The sequence below is a fragment of the Periophthalmus magnuspinnatus genome, chromosome 16 (assembly GCF_009829125.3).
Source record: "Periophthalmus magnuspinnatus isolate fPerMag1 chromosome 16, fPerMag1.2.pri, whole genome shotgun sequence".
Lineage (NCBI taxonomy): Eukaryota > Metazoa > Chordata > Actinopteri > Gobiiformes > Gobiidae > Periophthalmus > Periophthalmus magnuspinnatus.
In genome coordinates this window covers 23,620,106-23,644,124 of record NC_047141.1, presented here as the reverse complement: position 1 = coordinate 23,644,124, position 24,019 = coordinate 23,620,106, and the positions used below count along the sequence as shown (strand labels likewise).

Sequence of the window (24,019 nt, the reverse complement as noted above, 5' to 3'; positions counted from 1 at the left end):
ACAAGATTTGGAGCCTTTAAGAAGTCACAATGATCAGATCACAATTTAGTTTTCATTGAAAAAATAAATTAAATCCAATGGGTAAAGTGCATTTTCCTGGAGTGGCTTATAATAAAATGTAATGTATTGGAACATGGCTTAAAATAAGACAAAAAATGTGCCCATACTAATCCCAAATAAATCTACTTACAATAATCTGAATTTTAGTCTTTTTAACTCCTCTAGAAATACATTCTTGCAGTGAGGATCCCCGCTAGAGTTGGTCGTCTAGACTGTCATGAATAATGGAGGCACCTTCCTGCTGCTCTTAAAAAGCAGCTAATCGTCCTTTTTTTAGGCGGATTCACTGGTGGCACCGGAGATAATTAAACCCACTCTGTGATCACCATGCTGACACAAACAAAGACATTAGTTTCATAGGTGTCGAGGAAGACCATTTGTCATGCTCTGTCTGCCTTCACTCCTGTCTGCTCCTGTCTGCTCCTGTCTGCTCCTGAATGTTTGTGCAGCATCACAGCTCCTAAAGTCACCAATTAGTAAAGCTCCCGTGTCATACTAAACCCCAATGTGCTTGTATTTATTCATATTTGTAGGCGAAACTTTAGAGATCATTTGAGTGAAGCTGTAAAAGTTGAGATCACAACTAAATGACAAACACGCAATACATGTGTTAATGAAGTATAACTATATGCATACTATGTAATCTGGTGTAGGTTCTGTCACCTGCTTGTCCTTTGCCCAGGATGTTTCAAAGTATGGCATTCAACCTCAAGACAAGCAGTTGGCGCTATCATGCAAATTAGAGGTCAGATCTGTAGTAAGGCAACATCGTTCACAGTTTAACATTTAACTGATTATTTCTGTTAAGGACAAAATGCGTAAACTCATTATATTACGATAAAAATGCTCACATTAAGAATAACAACAGTAATTTTATTGCACTGCCTTGTTCTGTTGACACTTCAAAACCATTTAAAGGCACGTTAACTCACCTATTTAAAAATGTATTAAAATTGCATTGCTCCAAATTAAACCGATCCTGTCCCCACAGTATTATATATATATATATATATATATATATATATATATATATATATATATATATATATATATATATATATATATATATATATATATATATATATATATATATATATATATATATATATATATATATATATATATGTATGTATGTGGGGGGGTGTGTGTGTGTGTGTGTGTGTGTGTGTGTGTGTGTGTGTGTGTGTGTGTGTGTGGGTGTGGGTGTGGGGGTGGGGGTGTGGGTGTGGGGGTGGGGGTGTGGGTGTGGGTGTGCGTGTGTGCAATCAGTATTTCAGAACAAAATAATAATATAACCAAAGAGTAATGATTACAACTGAATTCTTTTTAAATTAATTCTCAAGACTTGTGCATAGCTCATAGTTTGAGTCATCATGTGTTGCAATAATCAAAGTGAGCTCTTCAGAGGAAATCGTCAACAAATGATTAGCCCTTGACAGATACGAGAGAAGTCGCCTTGAGTCTGTCGAGTTCTTTCTGGGGTCTTTCTTTTCCCCTCCTGCTGTAAACCGGCTCTAATGAAGGCTGACTGTGCAGTGTTTTTATAGACATATGGAGAGAGCAAAAGTGTGGCTCATTAAAAACCTGTCAGTGCCGCTACCACCGAACGCTCCAGTCTAGTGCTGTTTATTCAATTCACACTTCCTCCCATTTCCTACATCCTCTCATAGCTTTTTGTGCAAGTCTGTTAGGTTTTTTGTCGCCCTTTTCACTGCTGTGGTATCAATATCGTAGTGATCACATAGAGCGTGAGGCTTAAGAAAGTTCAGTGTCCCTGGTTGCTAACATGCTAACAAGAGTGATATGATTCTTGAATGATTGCTAATCTGAATGTATTGGCACAGAGTTGTCAAAGGTGTGGACACGGATGCTCGCTCAAACCTGTTATGATTTGCACAATCCATTGGCAGAAAATGTTAAGATTGTCTGCACTACAGGAATTTGGAGCTGAGAGCGAGTGCAGGATTTGTAGTAAGTGGGAGATATTACACTACATCTGTCTTGATAAAAGGTGGAAATTTCATCGCAACGTCATCTCAGAGTTTTCAAATGCACAAAAGTGTGAGTCCTCATAAAGCCAGCTAAGTGTCTAAGTGGAAGATATGAAAATGTATCTTTATAAAAGTCTTTGTTGTGGTAGAGAAATGGGTCTGAATGCATCTCGAGACACTACACAAACTACATACATCCAAACCCAATGCCATTTTTGAGACCTCACCTCAGGCTGTCTTAGAACAGTACTGTACTGTAGTCTATTTGGTATTGTGATTAACATTCATGTGAAGCACTTTGGTCAGCTGAAGTTGCTTCAAATGTGCAATCTAAATAAACTTGAATTGAATTGAGAGATGCCCATCAGATAAACTATTCTTTCAACATTTGTTTTGATTTCTTCCCCTGACATTGTGGTATTCACTGACTTGAAGAGACTACCAGTGGCCCATGGATTGCTCACTTCTCCAGAGAAGCTGCTTATATTATATTACACATCAAAACAGGATATTTGACTACAGATGTAAAGAAATTGTTTATGTTTAATGCCACATCTTTGCCAGCCATAATTGTGTTTTTTCACTGGTACCTGACCATATCTTTCCTGCTTAGACTGAATATATTGTTTGTTTTTGTCTCTTTTTCAGATGCCTCCAGAAGAACTACAGCAGACAGCCACTGTTAGAGCTTCAACCAGGGAAGGGCTGTACTCATGGCCTGAGGTGCACTGTACAAAATGATGCTTGTTTACCAGACTCATGGCAGCTACAGGGGAAGCCTAACAATGCCTCCTTTGCTCCTTTCCAATAACATGGGCTCAGACTGGAGGAACAGGTCCCTGGTTCTGATTTGTGGTGCTTCATGTTGACTTCTGCCACAGACCTCTCTGCCATGCGGTTAGCCCCATGAGACTAAAGGGGTTGTCATAGTGCGTGCGAGGCCCCTCCCACTCTATGGAGGCGGAGCCTGGACGTCCTGAGGGCGAGTGCTCTGAGAGACAGGAGCATGTGACAGAAACTTCCGTTCCCTCTGATCCCGGTCAGATCTCCGCCCCACGTCCTGCACACAGGTCACGGGGGCGGCTGCAGCACCGCTCACCCAGATCTCCAGGTCTCCTCCTGCGCTTCCAACAACAGCAGGCATTAGCATGGCAGCCCTCAGATGCAGCCGGCCCCTCTGGAGGCAGCTTCCTCTCTCCTTCCTCACCCTCATCTTTCCTACCCTCTACCTCCTCAGCACGAGGGGATCAGGGACACAGGGTACAACCTCAGACCAGCCAGGACCCTGCAGAGAGGCTGAGTTCTCCCAAACGCGGAGAGAAGAAGCCTCAGAAACCTGGCAAGTACGTATGCTCCTACTGTGGCCGACCATGTGCCAAACCCAGCGTCCTTCAGAAACACATCCGTTCCCACACAGGAGAGCGGCCCTACCCCTGTGACCCCTGTGGATTCTCCTTTAAGACCAAGAGCAACTTGTACAAGCATCGCAAGTCCCATGCCCACCGTATCAAAGCAGGCCTGATGTCCTGTCGGGAGGAGCTTAGTCTGAGCACAGAAGGTGCAAATGTGGGAGAGGAGCATGAGGAGCCCACAGAAGGAGAGAGTACAGAGTCTGAGGAGGAGACCGGACAACGTAGAAAACCCAAGGACCCATTACGCTCCCCGAGGAAAGAGGAGAGCCACAGACCTGAGGATTCACAGGCCGTCAAACAGAGGCTGGCTCTAAGACTTAGTGAGCGCAAACGAGGTCCGAAGGCTTCCCCCGATGACCCACCCTCTTCCTCTCTCTCCACATCCTCATCCTCACTTGGCCCCGGCAGTAAAGGCAGCACTGAATCTGGCTACTTCTCTGGGTCAGGGAGCACCGACCTGTCACAAATCAGCCCCCCAAGTGCCAGTGCCAAAACTTATGCCGAAATTATTTTGGGGAAATATGGAAGACTCGGAGGCCAACAGCGAGGGGGCCATCAGCAACAACCTCATGCTTCTTCTGGAACTGAGGAGAAGAGCATCTCCTTCACAGTCCCCAAAACACAGGTCATTGAACACATCACCAAACTCATCACTATTAATGAAGCTGTGGTTGATACCAGTGAGATTGATAGTGTCAAGCCACGACGCTCATCACTCTCCCGTAAAAGCAGCATGGAGTCACCCAAGATTAGCACTCCTAAAGACCCCTATGCATTCGACCCCAAAGCTGAAAGCCCAGGTCCCAGCGGTTTAAGACCTGGTTCTCCTGAACCTCTTTCATCTGTGCCTCTGCTCCGAAGTCACTCACTGCCCTCCTCTACTAGCCAGGAGCACACCCCCTCCTCCCCCACACCAATGTCCCCTGGAGGCTTCCGCCTTTGCCAGTCATTCGATGAGCAGCAGGCAGCAGCTGCAGAAATGAGAGTGGGACATGTTCAGCGCATGTTAAGACGCCAACCAGCTATTGAGGTTCCTCTAGGAGCTGAACAAGTGTTAGAAGATACAGGTCAGTCCTCTTCAGGAAAAGGTACAGACAGAAAAAGACAACCAAAGCAACAGTTGCACAAGAGTCCCTGCTTGTTTGAGTGTGAGGCTTGTGGCTCCCTGTTCCAGCACAGTGAGAGCTATGAGTCCCACATGGGCACTTGTCCAGGACACCACCATCAGCCTGAACTGGAGGCCGAGGACAAGGTCATATCTGGTAGGGACGACCACCCCCATGTAATGATGCACTACAAGTTACCAGCTCTGGCAGTTACAGTGAGAAAGAGGAGAAAAGAGGAGAGCCTAGAGGAAGATCCTCCCAGCCCCACAACCCGTACTGCAGTGTCAGGTGGAGAGGAACGCAGCCATTCCCAGTCAGGTAAATATAAATGCATCCAAATGCATTTCCAATAATGAAATATTCAAATCAATCTAGTTTATTTCAAACTATACATTTTTACGAGGCCAATATACTTGATAGTTTTGTAAATTATTTTGCCAACAGTTCTCTTTGGAATAAATACATAATTATATACAATTAATATTTTAAGTGCTACTGTCCTACTTATTAATGACTTGATTTGTTTGTAGGTGTTCCTTCAGAACCAAAACAGCAGCAACAGGATAGAAAGGGTGTGTCAGTGATTCAACATACCAGCTCCTTTGAGAAGCAGGAGAGTGTGTCCATGGAGAGTCAGGGGTCAGAGAGCAAAGAGACGCAGCCCCAGCCCAAACCTTCCCCCTCAACCAGTCGCCTCATTCGCCAGCCCAACATCCAAGTGCCCGAGATCCTCGTCACTCTGGAGCCCGACACCGACATGCCACCAGTGTCTCCCACGGTGACTGTGTCCTTACCTAAGGTTCGTCTCATATCTAGAAGAAATTTAATTATTTAGAAAAAATACATTCCAAATATTAAATGAATATGACATGTTTATAATTTTAGCACTGCTCATTGTAAACACCGTATGTGTTGCTTTGTGTCATAGGAAGCAGAGAGAGTGGAGCAGTTCCAGTGGCCTCAAAGAAGCCAGACTTTGGCTCAGCTTCCTGCAGAGAAGCTGCCGCCCAAAAAGAAAAGGCTGCGTTTGGCTGAAGCAGCTCAGTCCTCAGGAGAGTCCAGCTTTGAGTCTGTGTCTGTGCCTCGCAGCCCCAGTCAGGAGAGCACCGTCTCCCTCTCCTCCAGTCTCTCTGTGTCTCTGGAGGATCCCGTCAGATCAGAGGCTTGGGCCACCAGCCATAGTTCCCAAATGTTAACAGTGCCATCAGCCTCTCATCAGTGCCACCAGAGCCACAAGGAGATGAGACGCTCTGCATCTGAGCAGACACCCCCTACTCACCAACAACCTCAGCAGACGCCTGAGAACAGGAGCAAGTCCTTTGACTACGGCTGTCTGTCCTCTCAGCAGCCCACCACCTCCTGGAAGGAGCGGAGGAAATGCCTTCTGGTAAAACATGCCACATTAGGAGATCCAGAGGAGGAGCAGACTAGAGCAGACAGTCCCCGGCCTGGGCCGTCACATGTAGGCCACCATCCACTTTTCTCCACTGAAGAATGGTTTCTTCATGAAGAATCGGGAGAAACATTGACATCTTCAGATGTTCTCTCTTTGGTTCCCAGAGATCAGCAAACCTCAGGTCCATCTCTCAGCCATGTGTTACCCACTGAAGTTCTCCACAGAGCCTTCTTTGAGCCACACATTGCACGGCTTGGAACTCCACTTCACCATTTACTCCCTCTGCAGTTCTCTAGCCACAGTCAAGCTCTGTATTTTCCCTTTTCCTCCAGGCCTTTGCCGTATGCTCCCTTGGCCCCATCTTCTGTAAACAGATCCATAGCACTCTCTCCGACCGTTGTAACCACTCCATATCATGACACACCACCCATTATTGCCACATGTTTGGCTCAGTTGACACCTGTTGTTCCTTTTGTTGTCCCAGTGCGATTGCAGACTCACATGCCAACATATGCTAGTGCCATGTATACAACTCTCTCCCAAATCCTGGCCTCTTCACGCTCACCTGAGCCTATATGTACCACTATGGTTGTTATGAGCCAGCTGGAGCAAAACAAGCTTCAGAGGTCTTACCTTACTGTTCCAGCCCTCAAAATGAAAACTCCCATTTCGCTGACACCTTCTTTAGTTTCACTTGATGAGGAGGCTTATGGCCCACTTGGGGCTGGAGGAAGTAAACGCATGCTTTCACCCGCCGCCAGTCTAGAGCTAAGCACAGAGGCTCAGAGACACCAGAAAAGAGTGAAAGAGGAAGAGGAGGGAGAGCAGGGCAGCACGGGAGAGAGGAGCAGGGAGAAGGCAGCTGGAGGTGTGGGGGGAGGTGAGGTCACTGGGAGAAAAGTGGAAGAGGAAAAAAACAAACAAACTCAAAATGCAGAAGATAAATATGTAAAGGTGGAGAAGAAGCAGGAGGAAAATCAAGCTTCAGCTCAAAACCCTGAAGTTACTGAGAAAAAAGAAGGCACCAGACCAGTCTCTGCTTCTCACCCCAGTCTGCACACCTACACTTCAGTCAACTGGTGCTACCTGAACTACATCAAGCCCAACCCCTCAGCACAGCAGGACTCCCAGACCTCAGTGTACTCCTCCTGGAGCGTGAGCGTGCACAACCCCAACCTGCCTGGCCTCAGCACCAAGACAGCCCTGTCTTTGCTATGCACCAAGCAGAGGCACAGTGCAGAGACCTACACCATGGCCACTGCCAGCCAGGCCAAAGAGGGGGGCAGGGAGCCCCAGCAGGAAACAGAGGTAACAACATGCATAGGCAAATATAGATAAAACATATATTTATGTTTTTGCACTAGTCGCTGAATTTAACACCTGCAAAAGGTAAAACTTGACACAATTCTCTCTGTAGTTGCAGATAAATCCCGCCCCAGTCAGCCCTGTGGTTAGTGGTCAGATAAAGGAACAACCACAACATGAAAAGAACAAGGCAAAACCAAAGAGAGATGAAGAAGCTACTACATCCAAATCCAGAGAGTCCTCATGTGTTTGCATTTTTGAAGGGGGGTGAGAAAGAATTTTTAAACTTTTCTCTTGTTATTTAAATTCTGACAATATAGATGTTTAATTGACCAAGAAATGTATTGAATCATTGAACATTAATAGATGGGAGGACAGGGGAACTGCACAAACTTGTATCTCCTGAGAGAGAAGGGAACACTTTTGTAAATTTAAGTTGTAAGCAAACCAAAAGTGTAGCTTAATTGACTTGAATTGAATTAAGACTTTAGCAGGATTAGGAGTCTCTACATCTGAGGTAATAGTTCAGAGCAGGTCCTCAGTATATTAAATGTTTGCTATTGATGAATAACAGTGATGAGTTTTGTTTTAAGTCCCAGTTCTTCAGTCATGCTCAGGCTCTTTTGTGAATCTCAGTGGCGTTATCAGCCGATTACGTCTGCTTGGAAGCGCTCCGGTGGTCATAAAGCACGCAGAGGGCCGGCCTCAGTTTACTCAACACTGTGCTGCTGATTTAATGCCTGGTGTGGGAAAACAATCAGTGTTTTTTCTAAGGTGGGGGAAATATTTTTAGCAGTGACTAACTGAGTGCGACAGACACCAGTTCTTCAGCGCTGCATAATGCCACAGCTGAGACTGTTTTACCCTCATGTAACAATTTGTTCTGATTTACTCTTGTGGCTTGTGTTGTACAACAGTGCATTCATGGTTTCAGCTCCTGACTTTTCAGCCCAAATGCCATATTTAACACACTGATATTTGCCATCTCACAATTAACTTTCTCATTCAAATATAAATTGTCTGTGGTTTACTGTTTCTGTAAATAGGCCATGGGTAAATATCAATAGTGCATATCAACAAGGTTTTTATAGACCAGGGCTAAATGTGTAGCTTGGTTTTATATATAGTATCTATTTTGGGTTGTTGGCCATGCAGGCTTCCCTTCCCGGCCGTCCCCTCTTAGCGGCTGCTGTTGTTGGCAGCGTCGTCGGCTGTAACAGAATGGATGTTATTCTGCTGCTGCGGGTTTGCTGGGGCTTCCCCAGCCGCCTGCATAAAGAGGGCCTTGTTCCTCAGTTTATCTTGTGTGTGCGTGTTGCTATGCAAGTAACTGGTGCATCCACAATAATTATTATTATTTCATGGGGCAAATGAAAATACCTTCTCAAAAGCGTCTCTGTGTCGAGTTCATGAATAAAAGGCATGAGATTCTGATAAGTAAGAGTTGATAATTGTAATTTACTTCTTATTCATACAAACTCAAAGGTTATATTGTCAGTTCCATGTGTTCTTCACTTTCTCACCTGTGTCCCAGGTACAGGTCAAGCGAGGAGTATGTGTATGTGCGTGGACGTGGCCGGGGGAAGTACATTTGTGGAGAGTGTGGGATCCGCTGTAAGAAGCCCAGCATGCTGAAGAAGCATATCCGCACACACACAGACGTACGCCCATATGTCTGCAAACACTGCAACTTTGCCTTCAAAACAAAAGGTAGCCTTGGCCCCCTGCAATTAACTAATGTATTTCCATGATTCATGTTCTGCCATTGTGAGCCTCTCTTGGTTAAGGAGATAATATGCTTTCCTTGTTCCTTCTCAGGGAACCTCACCAAACACATGAAGTCAAAGGCTCATGGGAAAAAGTGCCAGTCCGTGGGAGTGTCTGAGTCATCACTGGATGAGCCTGAGAGTGAGGAAACAGGTACTAAAGATCAGATTCTATTGTGGAGAAACAGTGCTACGGCTGGATGAGCGTGTGCCTGTTCATAACTGCAGCTTTTCAGTTCTGACAGCTTATGCAACACCATGTTCTATTCTCCTCCCGTTGGCCTTGCTTAAGTATAGATAAAAATACAATAAATAAATGAAGAATACAGACAATTCCACATTCACAAGGCTCCTGAAGTGAATACCTTTAGAAAAGATGATTCTCTGCAATGACATTTTTAAACCTCAGTGTGTGCCAAAGCTACAGTTACCTTATTCTGTCTGCTGGTGATGGACTGCAGTCATTACAGCCAAGGACATACCATCGACCTGCCATTCACAAAGCTAGAGATAGTTTATGAATAGAGCACAGCACAACTCAATACATTTCCAGTCTTTTCTTGTAAGCACTATTTATAACATCTGAGGGTCAGGACTAGCTTAGAGAATATTTGAGAGGACTCTAGTCACGACTGTGAAGCAGCTTTGACTGCTGTTCTGTGTATCTTTTATTCCACCATTATTATTATTATTTTAGCCCATGTAAGCCTATTTCAAAGTTTGTGTCTTTGCTTCAGGAGGGAGTGAGGAGCCTGTGCCAGAGGAGCAGGAGGAGCACCAGTTTTCTGACGTGGATGAGTCTGAAGACGACGATGAGGAGGAAGACGAAGAGTCTACCACACAAGATGATCCTCCTTCCTCCTGTTCATCTGACACACATCCCTCCATTGGGGGGCGCTCTACAGGCAGTGGGCACTCTCATCAGGGCACCCCAGATCGCGAGCTCCCTGGACCCACTTTGAGTCATGAGCCCTCTCCTCGGGGCTTACGGTCCTCTCCCTGCAGCAGAAGAGCGTTATTTTCCCGCCGGGGCATTAGAGCAGCGCGGGCATTCTCCCCGAGCAGTGAGAGCTGTTCTCCAAGTCGCAGCCTCTCTCCTCGACTCGAGCTGTCCCCCGCAGTCCTCAGTCTGTCCCCCAAAACAGAGTTGTCCTCCCCCAGTCGACATGTGTCCCCCTCCCCTGAGAGAGGACCATCTCCCATCAGGCCCCTCTCTCCTCTGCGGCCCACCTTGCAAAGCTTCTACCAGTATCCCCAAGCCCGAGCCCCACCCTCTCCACTGGGTCTGCACCGGAGGACCCCTGCATTATTGCCCTGGGAAAGTCCTGCTACTAGAGGGGCTAACAGCAAAGAGGTGAGTGAGATAACTTGTGAATCAAAGAAACTCTCTGAATACATTTTACTTACATATTGCTTATTTTATGAATTCACATTTCCTTTGCAGTGAGGTGCCACCAGTTCATTTTATGAGACTTTTAAGTATCTCTTCAGTACTGTGTGATTTGTCTTTCTAAAATTATATTTTTGCACCATCTGCAGGAAAAATGCAGAACAACATGGGAAGGACAGACATTTCCAGAAAGCAGTTTATTTCCATCTGCCTTACGTCTTTCCACATGTGAGAGTTATCCTGGTGCACAGCCTGTAGACAACATCTTCAGTCACCTTCCTCTGCACTCACAGCAGGCACGGCTACCCTGTGTCATGATCCCTATTGGCGGAATACAGATGGTGCAGGCCCGGCCAAGATCCCACCCAACCACCCCCTCCTCCCCGACCTCTCCCCCCATTGAGGGATCCTCTCGCCTCAGCTTTGACTCAGTGTACTGGGCCGGGACCCCCAGGACTCAAGGGCTCAGGACTCCTTCGGACCAGTCTTTAGTGTCAGAGCAAACAGGAACCAGCCAGCCCCACGGAGACAGGACACAACTACACAAACACAAACCCGAGACAGACTCAAAGCAATATAGCAGCTCGCACAGCTCTGTCCAAACACCCAGGGGCTCTGATGGGACCCCCGTGAGGGACACTGGCCTGGGACCAGCCCTCAGCCCAGCCGTGTCTGTAGCCGAATGTTCCAGAGGGCACAGGGAGCAGCCACCACCAGGGGGCAATGTGGAGGAGGGAACAGAGCAGTCAGACCAGAGCACTTAAGTGTCAGCACCTCCATGTGTCACTTACATTAGCTTTATCGATTGCTCCACTCTTATTTTTGCTTTGTTTTTTACCATTGAAATGCTTTTTTAATTTAATTTTTCTTTGGCAATATTCAGGTTTGTGGTCAAACAGCACTTTTTATTTGTGATAAAAGTATGTAAATGCATATATAAATTATATATAAATATATCCCTCCTGTATGGATACTGTCTGTTTAAATATCTTTTTAAAAATTGACTATGTTTGTAAATGACCAAAAACTTTATTCTTAATAATTCCATTTGTTTGGTTATTACAGTATTACTCCAGTTGTAGTTTCTTGTGCCTTTTCTGTCCAGGTGTATGTATTGACATGTCAGTACAGATGACATAAAGGAGGCTGTGAAATTTTATATTTCCTTTTTATTTTTTTGTGAAGGTTATAATTGCGTTTCTTGCCAATGCTTTAATGCCAGGGTATCTACATGGAGGAGCAGAAACATGTCAAAGGAAATGCACTGAAGTTATTTTTTTATTATGACATTTGAGATCAGAAAATATCTTTGTACAGCCTTGAATGCTTCTTATTTATTGATGTTTAAAGATAAAATGTGCATTATTTCAACTTTTTTACTTTTAGTTTTTGAGAAAGTAGTTTTTGTTACATTTGTGTGTGTTTTTCATCATGTTCTTGTGACTTGAAGTGGTTACAAAAATGAGGGAAGGTACAGAGGGAACAAGTGCCCTGCTAATTTCACACACAGCAGAATTTATAATTACATTAAAAGAATAAAAATGCACTACACACAAATGGGACTGTGACCTTATTTTGCTCTCTCACCCAACCAGGTGCTTTGATGTGATATCATGACAGGCTAAATAGCAGAATATGCAATGTTGTTTGCCATGTTACCTGGTTTATAGGTAATAAAATGTAATTACTGGCCCTAATTATGAAACATAAACTGGCATAAAGTTTAAAATCTGTCAGCACAAATGATGAGGCGAAAATAGGGTTGGCAATATTTCACACAGAGATACTGCCAGCCCTGTGCTTTACCTTCAGTAATATCCCCATATTTTGTCATCTCTCACTCTTCTGCATACAATACATTTTATCAGCTTATGTTTGAACAAGCATGATTCATTAAGGTTGTCACTGCTTTTCATTACTTAAAAGAAAAGCATTATGTTGTAACATCTAATTTCGCACTACACTGCACTAGTTATCTTAATTTAAGTGTGTAATAACATGTAACTTGCTTTGGATCCAGCACACTTCCTCAATACTAATACAGAACGCTATTTTTGCCATTTGCCACTGACAAACATGTAACCCACCTAATTACAGTGTAATTACACACTATGCAAATACTGCAGTGTAGTGTAGAATAAAGTGTGACCGATATTTAAGTATTGTCAAATTGTTTCAGATGACAGGTCTGTACTTTGTCAAATGACAGTAACCAGGAAAATAGATTATCAGCTTATCAGGTCATCTCTGTAGTCCCTGCAGTGTTTGATATGCAGTGAAAACACACCATAAAACAGCTTCTGAGAGATCACACAAATAGCTCCTACAAATGTGCATTACATAAATCTTAGATTGAAGTGACTGGCAGTATGGCTTGGCAAACAATAATGTTGCAAAATGTGACAACAGCAGATGTGTTTTCTAAGACCACTTGAAGAGTTAACTGTGTTAAAGGTGCTCTATATAACTTTTCTGGTGGGGGCCCATCACCTGCTTGTCTCTATGGAGATATTATTGCCATCACCTGCTTGTCTCTATGGAGATATTATTGCTTTGTCTGGAATATTCCACAGTTTGGAAGAAAATAATCGCACATTTGTCCAAAAAATACATAATTGCACATTCGTCTAAAAAATGCACAGTCCTGGTTCGACTCTGTGCCCAGTTTTCCTAGAAAGCACTCCAGTACAGGGGGCAAATGTGCTCCAGGGAAATATACTAAAACCTCGGGAGATGGACTGATGTGCGCAGATCAACATTCCTCACAATCCATCTGGACTGAGGGGTTCTATTTCCTCTCTGTATTTCATTTATTTTTATGACATTAAGGTATAGGCCCTATGAACAAGAGCGCCATTAAGTAATGGCTGATAGACTAATTATTTATTGACAATTGAGATATTATTCGCAGCTCTTTGTCTTGTTTGTGGATGTCTGGTTTCCATGGTTGCAAACATTACAAGAAACAGCCAGATATTAATAAAATTACAATTTAACAATTTTAGCATGAAATACAGCATAAACTGCAGCGCCTGCAGTGATGCGGTCACTGTATCAGACTGTTCAGTTGTGGTGAAGAAAGAGCTGAGCCGCAAGGAAAAGCTCTCGATTTACAATCTACATTCCTACTTTCACCTATGGTCATGAGCTCTGGGTAATGACCAAAAGGACAAGATCGCGGATACAAGTGGCCGAAATGGGTTTCCTCCCCAGGGTGGCTGGGCGGTCCCTTAGAGATAGAGTGAGGAGCTCAGTGATATAGGAGGAGCTTGGAGTAGAGCTGCTGCTCCTCCATGTTGAGAGGAGCCAGCTGAGGTGGCTCGGGCATCTGTTCAGGATTCCTCCCTAGGGAGGTGTTCTGGGCATGTCCCACCGGGATAAGGCCCCGTAGAAGACCCAGGACACGCTGGAGGGACTATGTCTCTTGGCTGACCTGGGAACGCCCCAGGGTCCCACTGAAGGAGCTGGAGGACACGTCTGGGTTGAGGGGAAATTGGACTACATTAAAATTATAAATAAATAAATCAGCAATATTTTTAATCATTTGTGTATTACATTTTTTATCCAAATTTCTATAACTCCTTAAGCATTTTTGCTGTTTTGCTTTTATGTGGCTGTCAAAACAGACTTTCAGTCTGTCTAAAATGGTCTATGGTTACACTCTTACCTTGATTAATATTTCTTATACATTTCTGTGCATTGTTCTGCTCCCTAACAACACTCTAATCCTTATCTGTCTCATCTGAAGTACTTCCAACCTGTAAGTGGCTGCCTGCAGGTGACAACACATCACAGGAGCTGAGCTATCCGTGGAATGTGTCGCGGGTGGGATGTCCCGGCGAGGGTCCCTTCTTCACGTGGCTCCGAGGCAGAGGGCGGGGCTTGTGCTGTTGCGTCATCTGAGGGAGAGGAGCTTTAAGTGTCAGAGCTCACACAAACACAGGAGCAGTTCAATAATAACAGTGAATGGATATTATCTGCCCCAATATGTCTCCACACGCCAACATTCTGCTTCTATTCAGTCTGTGGGCCTCACTGCAGGAGGGTGAGTAATTATTACATGTACATTTTTATCTGATTTTATACTTTTTTTTGTTTTTTAATTATTACTGCTATAAAATACCTCTGATAAATCACTATTAAACTCTTAAAGGACATTACAACAATTGTATTTATTATATTTTATTATCAGGGCTAATAACTCTTGCAGTGCCTTCTCACAGTTTTTATTAAAGTGCACCCTTTGTGTCAGGTCTTGGTCTTCCTGTGATGAAGGAGAGGACAGAAGACACGGGCGGTGCTCCGGCTTCTTCAGTGAGGAGCAAACGTTGTGCCTGCAGCAGCCTCCTGGATTCAGAGTGCCACTACTTCTGCCACCTAGACATCATCTGGGTCAACACGCCAAGGTACACAGAATAAATCCAAAATAAAATAATATGTCATTATGTGTTTAAATTCAGTAGTATTTATTTTTATTTAAAATTGAAATAAGACAGATAAATGTGTAGTTATAAACTTACCACACCACTTAAACAAGAAAATGATGAGAAACCTAAGTCAGAGGGCCAAAGATGTGATTGTAACTTGCTGAACAATATTGCAATGCATGCACAATGTTAAAAAGTTATGATGTGTTTTTAGGTCTAAGTGGTAAAATAGAATTACAGCAGTGGTCTTATGTTAGCACAGTTATTAGTGACCAGTTGTAGTATCAGACTAGAAATAACAGTAGTCTTTATCACAGCATATACAGTCCTTTCCAATGAAACTCATATTTGTGTCAGACACAAATAGATTGCATAATATACTGTTGCATCGTTTTACTTTGCACATTTATTGTGGTGAAATAAAATGTGTCATATCAAAGATCAAAGTCTGACTATCTGTTTATCTCCTATTCGCGTGCGTAGTAAGACCAGCGTTTATGGCCTGGGGATCGGACCGTCCCGTCGTCGGAGGTCCACCACCCGTTGCTCCTGTGCCAACCCAGACGATTACACCTGCTCCAACTTCTGTCAGCACCAGTGAGTTTCAGTTTAAATCCACTGTTTCTACAAGGGTTTTATAAATAACTCCTTTTCCAAACTCAATCACAGTAGTGTTTGCAAAGGCGGATACTGGTCCTTTGTTCAACAGTAGGAGTTGTGCATCTCCTTTTATTATTAGGGACTTAGGGAGTACAGTGTTGTTTTATCAGGGCAACAAAACAGTATCGACTGAGTGGGAGGGTGGAAAAAATCTATTAAATCTAAGCTATAACAGTGCACTTCCTGGTACGAACAAGCAAATAGTGTACCCACCTAGATCCAGTGGAAAGACTGAGTGACTGAGTATTGATGTATTACACTGGCAGGCAAAGACTAGACTGAACTATTAAACTGTAAAATATGACAGCTGAAATGTGATCAATCAAATCCATGTGTTTTTGCAGTTGTGGAGTGCCAACTCAAGCGACAGCACCTAAGAAGACTGCTAAGGACATATTCAGCTTTTTAAAAATTGTCATCAAGAGGTCCCCATATTCCCAGAATGCACCTGGAGGACAGGACAGTGGACCTGCAGCTCAGTGAAAGTTTGGATAACAGAGGGGCAGTGAGAGCATTTCAACAAGGGCCAGTCCTTTACCTGATGGAACAAAATCAAACGTTGCGTCCAAAGGAAAATGGCCAAAACGCCAAGAAGGTGTCTGTGTAAACCCAAGATTATGAGGCGGAAACACAGGTCTCCAGATGCATCATGGGAAATGTGAGGACGATCAGTGACGCCGTGTGATGATAGACCACTGTGGTACTGGATGGGACTCCAGTATCAAGATGGGTACCCCAGAGAAGGTGAAGAAAAAGGATTTCTAGGATTGAGTGCAACAATCCAACCTTATAAGGAAAAAGAACAATAACAACTGTACATTTTGTATATGTATTTTTATATTCTCACAATGTTAGGTGCAGATTTTAGATGTTGCAATATTTATATATTTATATTGAATTTTATTTTTACATTTTGCCACAATTCTGTCACTTAAAATAAATGTCATGCTGGATTGGCTTTGCTTAATCCTGTTGTTTTCATTTGTCTTTTGCTTCTTCACAAATCAGGTCATGGGCAGACTATCACAGGAGTATTGGTGCAGTACTCTAGACAGTAGCAATCATAATCAGTTAACCACTGTGGTAATATTGATTTACAAAGTTATAAAACACCTATTTATACACAGACAGGAAGGAGAAACCTCTTTGTAAGACTAAAAATGCACACTTAAGTAGACTGAAGTAGGTCTGGGGCTTGAACCCACTAACCACCTTTTCCCTGTACAGAATGATGCACACACATGCACAAAGTGGCCATCGTGTTGTTTTTCCAGGCTTCTTTTAGTAATTGATGTCTTTTACTGTTTGCTTTGAAAAGTGTTGAGTCACTGTTAAAATGCTCTGTTGCGGTGCATGTGTGATTTGGCTAGCACAAACATTAGCCAGTTCAAAAGGAGGCCTTAGATGGATGAATGGTCCTGGAATTCAAGGCTCAATTCAATAATAGGCTCACCTGCTATTCAGAGGCCGTGCAGCTTGTGTTATGATAAGGATCTGTCCTCGATGGAAGGAATGCACTGTTTTGTAACTTTGCTCTGGGCCGCAGTTGAAAGAGAGGTACGCACAGCCCCATCACCCCATGCACTAAATGAGTGTCAGCCCAGAACATACCGTCCGCATTTGGGGCAATATGTAGGACACCACATGTGGACAAAGAAAGCATTCCAAAAAATCCACTTTTAACCTTTTTCACAAACTTTAATCTTCATTTAGACCAATTGTAAATATTGGGTTTGTTACTTTATGCTTTTTATGATTTATCTATAACTTAATCTAGTGACCCCTCCTAATCCCCCCACTACATTTACTGTACCTGCAGGTGAGACTTTAAAACAGGTCTGGGCAAATCTGGCACTTAAATCCCAAGTGAACATGTCAAGTATCTTCTTTTGGTTCAATGCTTATGGCTCTGTGTAATTGAACAGATTTCTATTACCTCATCAAAACATCTGAATTTAACCTATAACCCCAACCCTCCTAGTACACAGAAATAAGGCCAATATAATTAAAAAACACAAAGATATAATAATATATAAAAATAACTACATTTACACTAAAAATACACAGTTGTTTATGTATGTATATAGATGTGTGATTGTTATTTATTTTAAAGGTGCAACCTGTATATACACGGCGATGGAAACCCTGGTCAAGTCAGCCCTTTTTTTTTTCTTTTTTTTTTCTTTTTTTTGACAGAAATCTCCAAAGAGACAAGCAGGTAATGCCACTAGACCAAGTCACAGGTCAGCTCTGTGAAGAGAAGACAGCACACACAGTAAGGAGAATTAATGTTTTTGGAGATATTATTGACCAATAAAAACACACATAATTAAATAAATGCAAGATGTATACTTTTAATTCCACATTTTTGGAGGATTTCAGGCAAAGGAATAACATCTCCATAGAGAAAATATTTAAGTCAATATCTATTATTTTGAGTGTATGTATTTCATCCAGTTAGTGATTTAAGTATATTTTAAAACCTAAAGTAAAAGCTAATTTGATAATTAAATTAGAAAAGATGTCACGATGCAATAGGCATATGAAATGTGGGTCATTCATTTACAGGTCTGTCCCTTGAAATTCCCTCAGTCATTGTAGTGCTGATTCAACATAAAATATGTAACTCCTTTGTCATGTTGCCAAGTGACACCAAATCATGATGAAGCACCGTTGAATAATCCAAACTACGATAAGGCTTTATGATATCCACAACAATTATGTTTGACCAAGGAGAGGTAAGTTCACAGTGAGGTGAGCAGTAGCAGGATCTGTCCATGGTGCTGGAACTCTACACGGTCTGACTCAGCGCTGCACAGTCTAACACTTTTCATCTTGTGCCCTTTAACTGTTTTACTCATCACAATATTAACCATCACCCAGATACTATAGAATAACACTAAAAATGTGAATTATAAGTTGTCAAAATAATACAAACATATTCTATAAATATGAAGTCATGAAAATCATGTTTTGTTCAAAATAAACTAGAAGAATACACATTTGCAAAGTTGAAACAAGTTGAAAGAATAAATAAATAACAGTTGAATAAATACAACATTGTAAAAGTACTAATACTGTGGAGTGAAGCACATGCAATGACTTTAATTAATTAATACCGGTATGTTGCAGGTTGTAGACCATTTTATGAAGTAGCTGCTTTAGTATAGCACCAACAGTAATTTATTTTCAATTAATTAATTTAATTAGATCTTTTGAGCAAAACACTGTATTCGTGAAGAGTCCCAATAACTATGGGATATTTATGGTAGGCCCATTGTTTGTAAACTGTGGGAAACATGAGTCAGTGTTTTGGATCCAGATGTGTAGGAGAAGCAACATCTGGTGCTGATTCTGATATTTTTGTTGGATCCCCCCATGGTCTAATTGGCATCTGTTCTTTAAGCTAAATAAAGCTCTGTAGTCTAAAACTGAAACCACATGAATTCAGTGGTAGCAGCAGGTCTACAGTCAGCTCTAAACCTAGTGAAAAGCTGGTCTTGTAATATAAAAATAAAATCTTTGGTTATTATTTAAAATGTGAAGCATGATTTATACAGGATTTGAGTATATTGCTACATCTATAAAAATGGTCCAAGAAATGTGAAGAACAACTAAATGTGAAGCCATTGCTGACCTGGGATGGGCATTTCAAACCCGTAACATTTGAATCATCACAAAGTTTATAATGTAATTTTACAAGGGAACAAGGGAGGGTCATGCATAGTAACTGTGTCCATGGAATGAAAGTCCGAATATAGAGCTGGGTAATACGGCATAGAAGCAGGCATATTCATTTACCTCTTAAGGCCAATGGGAAAATACTGAATGCACATGAATGGTGATAAAATAAAAAAATGTGGTCTAGTACATCACATTTTAACACATCACCCACTCCCAGTTGTATATCCTTGTAATTTATTTTAATCAGTATTTTATCAGTGACCTAATTCTATTGGACATATAACAAATCAAAAATTCCCACACATTTACGCAAGTCAATGAACCAGTCACTGGAATCTGTGGATCCTGATGCAGCTGGCGATCAAATGTTCACCAAGAATGTGCAGTGTAGCAATAGCTCAGCGCCTTACACACACAAAACAGCAGCTGTGGATTTACTACCAGCCTGTATGCAGCATTATGTAAAGAAAACTGGTTCTGCTCTAAAAACATAAAGATAGCCCTTAAAGCAGTGTGGTACCCTCCGCTGTGCATTGCAGCGATTCTATAGCCATAGTCCACAGTCCCACTTCACATAGCTTTAACAGCTGCCCGAGCCTCACGTCAACATCCAGGCCACTTAGGCCCCACGCAAACAGGCCCCACTGAGCTGCACTACGGGTCACATGTTTGTCTCCATCAGTAACTATTTCCATTATTATTCAAAGACTTGTTTAAATAAACCTGTTACTTAAAGGTGCTCTATGTAACTCTTCAGCTGGAGGGTCCACCATGAAGATGCTATTGCCTTGAATGTTCCACAATGTTAAACGCATCTATCTCCATGGAGACAAGACTATAATGCCTTCAGTGAAGAAGAAAAGAAAGTTTTTCTTACTTTTCTTCTTCTTTTTTAGCTAACAAAAAAAAAAACTGTAATTAGCTAAATAAATGCAAGATTGATTATAATTCCACACTGTGGAACATTTCAGGCAAACATCTACAACATCTCCACAGACACAAGCACACTCTTCACCAGAAAGGTTATATGCAATAAATTCATATGTGTGTATTGTATGTTTACTATTTAACATTAATATTTTCAAACTTAATGTGTTAACAGGACAACAGCACAGCAGATATATTTAGTTTCATAAATGTAACAAAGTTCAGTGGTTGAACTTATGATTATAAAACAAATATTGAAATTAGAATATGAAAGTGATAACAGCAAATTCCAGCCAACACCCAAATTATCTCTCTTATCTGGTCTGTGTAGATTTCAGCATTTCAGGTCAACAGTGAAAGGTCGCACTGGGGGAATAAGAGATTTTATTATTTTATCTTTCAGTTGTGTATTATCTTTCAGTGCTTGTTTCCTACAATTTATACCTTATCACACTTGTAACCCTTTATCTCGGAGTTATGAATACATTTGCAATCAGGGTCATTCCTTGGACTGTAGAAACAGGATTCATCAATCCCCAGCAGATTTGGTTTGTCTTTTTTATTGAGGAATCGTGTAATTTGCGCATTTGTCCGCAAGATGGCCTATGTTCCCCATCATGCGCCCAAACGTCCAGCTATTACAGGTCTGATTACTAGTATATTATAACTAACATTATTAGCCTTTATAACATTGTTACAGTTAAATTTCTCATATAGTCTGATGGTGAATAAACACAAGTAAATGTAGCCTTTGTTGTGATTAGGTCTTCTGTCTGTGCGTAATGTTGGTACTCAGCCTCTCAAGGTGCAAAGAGATTGGTGCATGTGTGATTTCACTGCTGATACAGCATAACAATAACCTTTGTTTGGACAATATACTGTCCATTAAAGACTTTTCCCCGTATGCTCCTCTGATCATCTTCATGCTCCCGCTCCCCTCCGCGTTGTGGACCCCGCAAAGTCTGGTGGGTAATTGAGTCTTTGCTGTGGAGACAAAGGCGTTTTTACAACGCCCCCAGAGGGCCCACGGCCTCACTAAAAACTACCGGTACCAAGATGCCCGTCACCGGACGTTTTCCGGTCGATGCGTGAAATGTTTGGACCAGATCTTTGGAGGAGTGTGGAGAGCGGGGAAAGATGGGCAATATGACCTGACCGACATCGTCTCAGAGATCCCAGTGAATCCCGCGGAGGAAGACAATGAGGAGGCTGAGTCATGGCAGCGGTAATGTGAGCTTTAAAATGAAACTATTAGACCATGAGAGGATTCATCCTCACACAATCACGGTGTTGCGCTCAAATGTGGGCGAAGCAACACTCGACAGATGGATAAACGCATTTGCTTTTGCATCAGTGCTATTAATGTGGCTATATCTGTAGGTAGAGTACGTGATTGGCTCATTGCTTTAATTTCATCTGTATTTATCCATGGATGCTCTGCAGACGGCTCATGCGCAACAATGGAGAAGTGGATGGAGATGCGGAGTATCAAATGTTTGCGGATGTGAGTTGGTCCGTGCTGCAGCCTTCAAGGTCTGCACATCCGTCCCCATCAGCGATGGCAACATGGGACAACAAGTCCCTCTGAGGTGGTCCCTCTGAGGTGGTCCCTCTGAGGTGGTCCCTCTGAGGTGGCATTATAACAAACAGTAATCCCGAGAGCAGATTTATGAGGTCACAATTAACAGCATCATGTCAAATGACTTACAGAACAGCAATAGAACTGTGTGTAATTGGTCTACAATTAATTAGCCGTGATGAGACTGTTGCATCTTCTCTCTTAAGGGAGATGGAAAAGGGGGTTAAAATAAACCATCATTTCAAAGTAAAATATATCCGATTGAAATTTTATTTTCATTAGAACAAATGCCCATATTTTTCTATAGCCAACCAACTCCTTAGAACATTAAACTAACTAAAGTGTAATTGCAATTGCTAATTGCAAGGTAGAAGTCATTTTACTCCTTAGTGAGCAGCCTCCTCTACAACAATCATTCTTTGCTCATATTGTGCCATAAGCAGTGTCAGGGATTGTAAATACTATATTTATATTCTTAGAGCATCCGTTTTATCCTGAAATTCTGTTCCGGATGTGGTTTTGCTGTGTGTGGTTTGATGTGCGCTCCAGTTCACCGGAGCATCTCCTCCAGTGGCGCGAGTTCAGCTCGCTGAGCTCGGGGACGCAGCCCGATGTCGAAGAGCAGTTATGGACTAAAACTGTCTCTTAATTTGCAGCTGTTCATCGGTTCACGGTGACAACGGCCCAGGAAATTTCGTTTTGGCCTTGGGATCCACGCGGATTGATGGTCAGTCTATAAATGAGCGCGTCATTTGCATATTTGTACAAGGATTGGTGCGTAAAGATGGAAGGCTTGCCTCTGTACCTATATGCCTAACACCATGGCACTCTCAATCAATCTATAAACTGGCTTTAGCTTTACTCTTGTTTTGTTGCATGTAGTCGGATCTTTTGACACCTGCTCAGATTTAGTAAGCCAATGGTCATTAGTGCAGAGCCAAATATGCGTTTCAAAGAACATTTATAGTCTGTTTTGACTGTTTCTTCATTGGCCTCCTCATATTTTACTCAGTTTAAAGAGCTCTCTGTGTAACAGCCTCTCACTCTGGCTCTGTGTGAAGAAATGTCAGTTTCATGGATATGTTCTGCTTGTTCCCCTCTGATTGGAAGTGCCTCTTAAATAGGCCATTAAGAGTGGACCACGACGGTAAAGCTGTCATCTGGACCTGACTGATTCTGTCAGACCTCATCCAGCTGTAACAGTGTGAGGCTCTGAGCTAAATGTCTCTGCTGCCTCCAGTCCACTGTAAGTCTCCTTGATGGTCATCTTCCTTTATTGTAGTGTGAATATGCATTACTCAGAGGCGGTGACTAATGTTAAAGTCCCCTGCAGTGCTATGAAAACATTGAGAAAGAAAAGTTTAGCAAAGAAGCACCATTTTGGGGCTCAGGCTGTAGAATTGGGCCACCATCGGTCCCAGTGGTGAGTGGTTCTTTTCTGGGACAGGCTAGCTGATGACGCTCACCCGTCCCGGATAGGAATAGCCGCCCATCCACTTAGTACAGAACCAGTGTGTGGTGTAAGCTCGAGTACGTGCTTCTCTGGCCTGGCATCTTTGAGGGCACATCTATGACTTTTGTAAGTACATTTAATTTGTGTTGCATATATCTTTTATCAGTTGTCAAAGTGCATGTCCTAAACCTGTGCCCATGATGTGAAAATGGACCGTAGTTTAAAAGATGGTTAAACGTACCAGCTGCTGCTATTTCCGCTCCCATAGTAATCAAATCAGCTTTAGTGGAGTGGGCATGAGACAGTGTGAAGATGAGGATGTTGGGGCTAGGTTATATGGTTGAAAAACTTGTCAAAAAAATAAATCAGGTCACAAGTGGTTATTTTAAACAGAAAATGGACTACAATGTTATTTTTAAGACAAATGAAAGTAGCTTAACAAAAGTCTTGATTTTCTATAAATGTGTGTTGAATATTATATTATTCTGACCAAAAATCATCACTGTGGCAACAAAATTGGTACTGAACATCAAGTTTGTGTTTTTGCAGTATCTAAATCATGTTTGAAACGCAAGTGCTATGATAGCACTATAGTTTCTGGTGACTACACTTGTGGGATAGAAGCACAAAATCTCCACTGATGACCTCCATCTTAAAGCTATCATTTGCTAACGGATGTGGGTTCATAGCTCTTGGTGATTGTATGCATGCCTTCGTGTGATTACAGTATATGTGGGGAGAGATGAGCCCAGGATGCCATTTTCTTGACTCAAGTTCAATGTATTCAAATGTTTCTTTCATAAATAGTTTTCAGGTTTTTTTTTTTCTACACCCAAAACTTTGTGTCAGACTTGGTGACCGGA

The 24,019-nt window shown here is 42.4% G+C and overlaps 2 protein-coding genes across 2 annotated transcripts in view; both read left to right on the top strand.

Annotated features, from left to right (window-relative positions):
* Positions 1-11,983, top strand: part of LOC117383261 (transcription factor HIVEP3) — a 30,355-nt gene extending 18,372 nt beyond the window's left edge. The window contains exons 2-9 of the mRNA XM_033980381.2: positions 2,700-4,887; positions 5,100-5,368; positions 5,498-7,273; positions 7,383-7,537; positions 8,805-8,980; positions 9,089-9,190; positions 9,774-10,390; positions 10,576-11,983. Of these exons, the coding sequence (XP_033836272.1) occupies positions 3,006-4,887; positions 5,100-5,368; positions 5,498-7,273; positions 7,383-7,537; positions 8,805-8,980; positions 9,089-9,190; positions 9,774-10,390; positions 10,576-11,190 (5,592 nt within the window). The 5' untranslated portion in view covers positions 2,700-3,005 and the 3' untranslated portion in view covers positions 11,191-11,983. The remainder of the gene's footprint in view (positions 1-2,699; positions 4,888-5,099; positions 5,369-5,497; positions 7,274-7,382; positions 7,538-8,804; positions 8,981-9,088; positions 9,191-9,773; positions 10,391-10,575) is intronic.
* Positions 11,984-14,344: 2,361 nt separating this feature from the next.
* LOC117384214 (endothelin-2) lies at positions 14,345-16,244 on the top strand. Its single transcript, XM_033981502.2, has 4 exons — positions 14,345-14,471; positions 14,679-14,832; positions 15,337-15,450; positions 15,858-16,244. The coding sequence occupies exons 1-4, from the start codon at positions 14,393-14,395 to the stop codon at positions 15,994-15,996; spliced, it is 486 nt and encodes a 161-aa protein (XP_033837393.1). The 5' UTR covers positions 14,345-14,392; the 3' UTR covers positions 15,997-16,244.
* Positions 16,245-24,019: the final 7,775 nt, after the last annotated feature.